Below are 6,811 nucleotides of genomic sequence, written 5' to 3' on the forward strand. Positions count from 1 at the left end.
CGGAGGTTGCGGTGAGCCGAGATCGCGCCATTGCACTCCAGCCTGGGTAACAAGAGCGAAACTCCGTCTCAAAAAACAAAACAAAACAAAACAAAAGTGAAACAAAATGCTACACTAAGTTCATCATTCTGACCTATCTTCCCATGAGAGCAGGTTTGGCACAATTAAAAAAACTCAAGTCATAGGAAAACCAACCGTGTGACAGGGCCCTGGCAGCTTCCCTGTTCCCTGTTCCCTGTTCTCAGATTGGTGGATAGGACATGGATGCTGGGTTGGTTAATCTGAGTATGACTGACTTGTCTCACCATACCTGCATGGTGGGTAGATGGATTTGGCTTTTACAACAGAATAATTTCCCCTTGTTCTTTTGTTAAAGCGATCTTTTCTGTCATTGTTGCTTTGAGAACCCTCATCCAATTCCCTGCCCTGGCAGCAGTTAACTCCTGATTCAGCTGCCTCTGAACATCCTCCCCAGCATGGCTTAAGTCCAGCCATCCATCCCCTCCTCCACACCTGCCACTCTCCCGGAGCTCCCCTGCCAGTCCCCCTGCTCTGTGTGTTGTGTGACCATCCTGTCAATTCCCTGGGCTCAATCTCGGTGGCTCCTTAAGCCCGTCCACCTTCTTCATTCCCTGTGTTCAAGTAAGGACAGGTCACCCTTCTCAGTATTGCTTGTAGCCATCTCTGTTCTGTGTTTCCATTTCCTTTCCCTTTGCCTGGCCTCCATCTCTATGTTTCTGCCATTTCCTTATTCTCCCTGCAGCGACCACACACACTGAAACCAGATCATCTTCATAACACCACCATCCCTCTCTCACCAGTCAGCCTGGAGACCTGTAGTCTCTCTGTCGGTTTGGCCAGTCCTCCCTACCACCCTGGGTCATCTTCCCCAGTGCCTCAGAGGCCATCTCAGGGGCAGCAGCCTAGCTTTGTTTTTTAACATATCAGGCTTCTGAGCCAGGCTTGGTGGCTCATGCCTGTAATCCCAACACTTTTGGAGAGGATTGCTGAGGCCAGGAGTTTGAGACTAGCCTGGGCAACAAAGTGAGGCCCCATTTCTATGGAAGCATTTTAAAAATAGCCAGCCATAGTGGCGTGCACCTATAGTTCCAGCTACTTGGGAGGCAGAGGTGAGAGGATCACGAGCCCAGGAGGTGGAGGCTGTAGTAAGCTGTGATTACACCACTACATTCCAGCTTATCTAAAAAAAAATCAGTCTTCTATGCAATATTGTTTTAAAGCAGGTTTTACTTGGCATAACCATGTCAAATCCATAGGCCTGTAGGATCATGTATGTTCACATAGCTAGTGACTTGGGGGCTTCTGCATTGTGTTGTGCTCTGCACTAGGCCTGGGGCCAGACTCTTCACAGTGTCCCCAGAGGCCTGAGTCTGATTTCTAGTAACACTATCCTATTGGGTTACCCCAAGCAAATGCAGTCCCTTCTGGGCCTCTTGCATGGCCTGAGCCCAGGCTGGTTCCTCTGTGAGATTCCACTGAGCAGAAAGCTCACTGCTCTAAAAACAGGACCAAAAGGAGAGACAACAGGGCTCTCTCAAGGAGCTGCTACCCAGGCTTATTCAGGGCTGTTTATGTTCACATTCTGCCCAAAACCTGGTCTTCAGGACCCTGCCCCATGACAAACCAGAATTTTAGGAAAACCTAGTATTTCAGGAAGAAGAGGCAAAGCAGAAGTATAGGCAAAGGGGGAAATCAGAAGGTCAAGTGAGGATGATCAGGACCTAGCAAAGCACCATGGAGACACCTCATGTAGGGCACATACCTGCCCGACAGTTGGTAGGTCCCGTTTAGTCTTTAGCACGTCACCTTGCAAGCAATATTAGATGTCTTTTGAATTTTAAAAAAGTTATTTTTAGTGATTATTGATAAGCTTTAAGTAGCAGGAGAATTATTCCATGTGTAATGGTTGATTTATTGATGATTCTGGATAAGCCAGGTATTCCCATTTTTAGAGAAACTGATTAATTGCACTGAACCCATGGGCTGGTATTGGTAGCAGAGGAGTTCCCATTTCCCCGCAGCATCCTGAAATGGAGTTGGTTTGGGAATCCAAAGAAAGAAGCATTAGACAACTAGGGTGATCAGACCAAAGTGTTTATTAGGAGGAGTTATGTATAAAGTAATGCAGCGTGTCCTCAAGACAGACAAGGAAAAAGAGAGGCTTTACCCAGGCTTGCCCACAGAGTGGGTTAGGGTATGGAGTTTCTATGAGGGTTTAAGGGATTTGTCTCAGTTTTTCTTTCAGTGTTTTGCATAACAACCTTGATGCCTTTATCAGTGCCTGGGAATGTTCAAGGACCAGGTTTGGGTTCAAGCCTGCTGGGAAAACCTGCAGCTGGCTGGGTCACAGAGAGGTCAAGGTATTCTGTCATTTTTCAGTCTGGACATGGAAAAAAAGGAGGTGGGCACTGGGGGGCCCCACTGAAACTCTAAAATCGTGCTTTCCTAAAGAACTTATCAACACCTGGTTTGTTCTCCCAGACAGTTTTCCATAGGGCCCTTCCCTTTGTCTCCTTGCTTTGGCTGTTGGTTCACAGAGTAGCCTTTAACAGCCTGCTGGTTGTGGCCTTGTTCCCAACTCCCTCCAGTGCCATTCTCTCTCTTGCTGTCCTTTTAAACCACTAGTGCTTCCCCATGGTTAGGGAAGGATTGATGTGGCTACCTGGGAGCCCCTGCACTCACTGGAGCCAAGTGGGTCTTGACCCAGCGCAGCACCTCAAGAACAGGGATCACTTGAGTCCAGAAGTTTGAGACTTCAGTGAGCTATAATCTTGCCATGGCACTCCAGCCTGGGCGACAGAGCAAGACTCTGTCTCAAATTTTAAAAAGAAAAAAGAAAAAGAATTCTAAGTCAGGTTCCTGAGTGGGTGCTGGTTGGGTGTCTGAGAGGCTCTGAGCACTTCTGGGGAACCAGGGTGGATGTTCTGACAGGGGGAAAAAGCTAGTTATGTTTTTGGTTCTAACATTTTTGGAGAGGCAGGCTCTTCTAGGGAGTCCTAGAAGAGGTAAGGATGGGGGTGTTCTTAGGTCCTTTCCAAACCATGGATACACGACACAGTGACCATTTGTGCTGCTTCCTGCTTTTCTGAAGAGCCAGTATTTTTGATGTAAGAGGGAAATGACATATATCAAGGGTCCACTCCTATATGCTCTCTCATTTTCCTCATGTTGCTCTCCACTTTAGTGATCCCGTTTTATAGATGAAGAAACTGAGGCTTAGAGAGGTTAAAAACATGCTGTACAGGAGGCTGAGGCAGGATAATTGTTTGAACCCGGGAGGCAGAGGTTGTAGTGAGCAGAGATCGTGCCACTGCACCCCATCTTGGGCAACAAGAGCGAAACTCCATCTCAAAAAAAAAAAAAAAAATGCTGTATATCCTGTCATCTGGTACATTTCCAAACCAGTATTTAAACCCAGTCTGCAGTAAGCCCTAGTCTCCAGTGTGTCAGGAAAGGTAGAGGACAATTAAGGAGGGCTTCTCGTCCACTTTGCCTGCCCCACAAGGGCCCGTATTTCTGCTGTCATTCTATCTCCCACCCTCAGATGCTTTTCCCAGCCCAGACTTGAATGGGTGTCATTCTCTCTGCAGATCCCAGAAATTATCCATTTCTGCTGTGATTTCCTCATGTCCTGGGTGGACGAAGAGAACATTCTCGATGTCTACCGGCTGGCAGAGCTGTTTGACTTGAGCCGCCTGACTGAGCAACTGGACACCTACATCCTCAAAAACTTTGTAGCCTTCTCTCGGACTGACAAGTACCGCCAGCTTCCATTGGAGAAGGTCTACTCCCTCCTCAGCAGCAATCGCCTGGAGGTCTCCTGCGAGACCGAGGTATATGAGGGGGCCCTTATATACCATTACAGCCTGGAGCAGGTGCAGGCTGACCAGATCTCGCTGCACGAGCCCCCAAAGCTTCTTGAGACAGTGCGGTTTCCGCTGATGGAAGCTGAGGTCCTGCAGCGGCTGCATGACAAGCTGGACCCCAGCCCATTGAGGGACACAGTGGCCAGCGCCCTCATGTACCACCGGAATGAGAGCCTACAGCCCAGCCTGCAGAGCCCGCAAACAGAGCTGCGATCGGACTTCCAGTGCGTTGTGGGCTTCGGGGGCATTCACTCCACGCCATCCACTGTCCTCAGTGACCAGGCCAAGTATCTAAACCCCTTGCTGGGAGAGTGGAAGCACTTCACTGCCTCCCTGGCCCCCCGCATGTCCAACCAGGGCATTGCGGTGCTCAACAACTTCGTATACTTGATTGGAGGGGACAACAATGTCCAAGGATTTCGAGCAGAGTCCCGATGCTGGAGGTAGGACAGAGTGCTGGCCGGTCCCTTTGCCTTCAGGTGATGTGAGGGTGTGGAAGTCACGGGCTGAAAGAGCTGGTCAGGTTCCCCCCAGTGTTTCACATGAGTATCAGTTGTCATTGTGGAATGAAGTCTGGGTGAATTCAGAGGTGGACAGCAGTGAGATAAGGGAAGGGGGCATCCGAATTGCCTTCTTTCCTGCGTGTCCCCTACTCCTCAGAAACCCACTCACCTTGTACCCCTGCTCGGCCTCTTCAGAGTGGGTTGGGTTGTGAGTGCATTGTGCAGGAGGGGAGGAGAGGGGAGCCCACAGCAGGAAAGGTAGTCAGGCTGGGATGAGAGGACCTAGGAGCAGGGCCAGCTGGGCAACTGCGCCTTCTGTCGTGCTCTGAGCTCTGATGCATATTGTTTCAGTTTCCTATCACCAGTCTGCTTTGCTCTTTCTTCTCTCTTACCTGCTTGCTAATGGTGGAACAGGCTTTCTGCTGCTGTGCCTGAGCAGCACACAGTCTTCAGCCCAGGGAAGCGGTAAAGGCCAACAAGCATCACTGAGCCTCATGCTACATTTCCACTCCACCCTGCAGTCAGCCACGCACTTGGCATAATTTCCCCTGGGAGGAGGCAGTTTTCCCAAGAGACGGTTTTGTGGACTGCTGTGGTCTGTAGGATGCGCCTGGCTCTATCAGTCACTTCGGCTGTGATCTCACAGATTTATTTCTGGGCGGAACAAGGGACAATGGGTCAAGTCCACAAGCCTTAGCTACCATTAGATTTCCAGAGAACTCTCCACCTTGCCTTGGTGCATGTGAGAAATCTCCCCACGCTTCATGCTGAAAGATGGTGCTGTAGAGAGAGAGACTGCTCTGCAACTCCTTCCAGCACCCATGAACTAGATTTGGACTGACTTCATATTCATGTTTCTGTTTTCTGGGGACAGGGCGGGGTAGGGTCTGGCCTGGCCATGCCACTCGGAAGCAAGCGTGGTGACCCTGACCAAGGAGGAGAAGGCCATTTCTCGGCCACCTCTGCACTCCTGGCCCCAGGAAGTGATCACCTTTGTTAAGCTGCTGAGGCTCAGAGGTTGACAGTAACATTGTGGTTAAATATGAGAAAGGGCAGGTTTCAGAAAAAAGGAAACAGCTACCTTCATTTCCTCCCTAAACAAATGTTCCCCAGTGGGTGGGTGGCCACACCAGATTCAGACTTCCCTCTGACCAAACCTTAAACCTTCTGTTTTAGGGGGTTCAGTTTCCCAGTTGGGGGACCAAGGCCAGATCACCCTGCTGAGAGCAACCTGTAGAACTGCAAAGTCAGTCTCTCTAGGGTGTTTTGGCCTCTGGCCCTTAGCAGAAGGTAGAGGCAACTGTGTGCCCAGAAGCGAGGCTGGATGTTTCCACAGAGCTGTCCCTGAGGGGGTGACAGCTAGGGATTCTGCCTGCCCCTGTCCTCTGTCCACCTGCTATATGGGCCATTGATCTCACTTTGACTTACAGTACAAGTCTGAATTTCCCCCTTGTGAATGGGTGTTTGTGAGACTAAAGCTGAACTCTGGGTAATGCTAATATTAGCCCCTGTAATCAATAACCAGTCTCAAACTCCTGTCTGAGAGTATGATCACAGTGGCAGGTGGGGTTGGCAAGACCTGCCTTGAGGGAGCAGGTGCCCACAGAGTGGAGGTGGTGGGAAGGACCACAGCTCTGCTGTTTAACCCAGGGGTGTATCATCTCTGCAGAACGAAGGCTTCATTAATCTCCCAGTGGACTCAGAACTTCCAGATGAATCTCTTAATTTGAATATTCTTTTTTTTTGTTGTTTTTTTTTTTGAGACAGGGTTTCACCATGTTGGTCAGACTGGTCTCGAACTCCTGACCTCAGGTAATCCACCTGCCTCGGCCTCCCAAAGTGCTGGGATTACAGGCGTGAGCCACTGTGCCCGGCCTTAATTTGAATATTCTAAGAGTTTGGTTCTTTCTCTGCTTTCTCATCTCATCAGCCTTATAACTGGTGAATTCGAAAAGCTTCAGCCTTTTAGAATATAAGGAAACAACATTTTGTAGCAAATTAGGCTTTACATTTTGAGGAGTTATTACTTACCAGGTTATATCTTAAAGCATTGATATAGAAACTGCATATTAAAAAGCCCTACCTTTGTTGGAGCAAATGGTATTTGCCTCCAAGATATCACTTTTTCTCTTGCATTCTTTCTTTCTTTGCATCCATATTATCTGCGTCATTCTTTGTACCGTTCCCATAGCCGTAGCCCTGTGGATTACTGAACACTAACTTCGTGGTATACCTGGTAGTAGCTGGTTACATGTTGCTATGTGCCCTAACACTACTTAAAGTAATAATTAAGGCTATGTGAAGTTCATGCCAATAATCCCAGCACTTTGGGAGGCTGAGGTCACAGCAGGATCACTTGAGCCCAGAAGTTTAAAATCAGCCTGGGCAACAAACTGAGACCCCGTCTCTACACAAAAAAAA

The 6,811-nt window shown here is 49.0% G+C and overlaps 1 protein-coding gene across 3 annotated transcripts in view; it reads left to right on the forward strand.

Moving 5' to 3' along the window:
* KLHL22 (kelch like family member 22) overlaps window positions 1–6,811 on the forward strand; it is a 45,051-nt gene that overhangs the window by 22,055 nt on the left and 16,185 nt on the right. For all 3 annotated transcript variants that reach the window (XM_017512113.2, XM_017512115.2, XM_017512116.2), the window contains one exon: window positions 3,612–4,330. In XM_017512113.2, coding sequence (XP_017367602.1) covers window positions 3,612–4,330 — 719 coding nt within the window. The remainder of the gene's footprint in view (window positions 1–3,611; window positions 4,331–6,811) is intronic.

This window comes from Cebus imitator, unplaced genomic scaffold (assembly GCF_001604975.1).
Source record: "Cebus imitator isolate Cc_AM_T3 unplaced genomic scaffold, Cebus_imitator-1.0 Scaffold461, whole genome shotgun sequence".
Lineage (NCBI taxonomy): Eukaryota > Metazoa > Chordata > Mammalia > Primates > Cebidae > Cebus > Cebus imitator.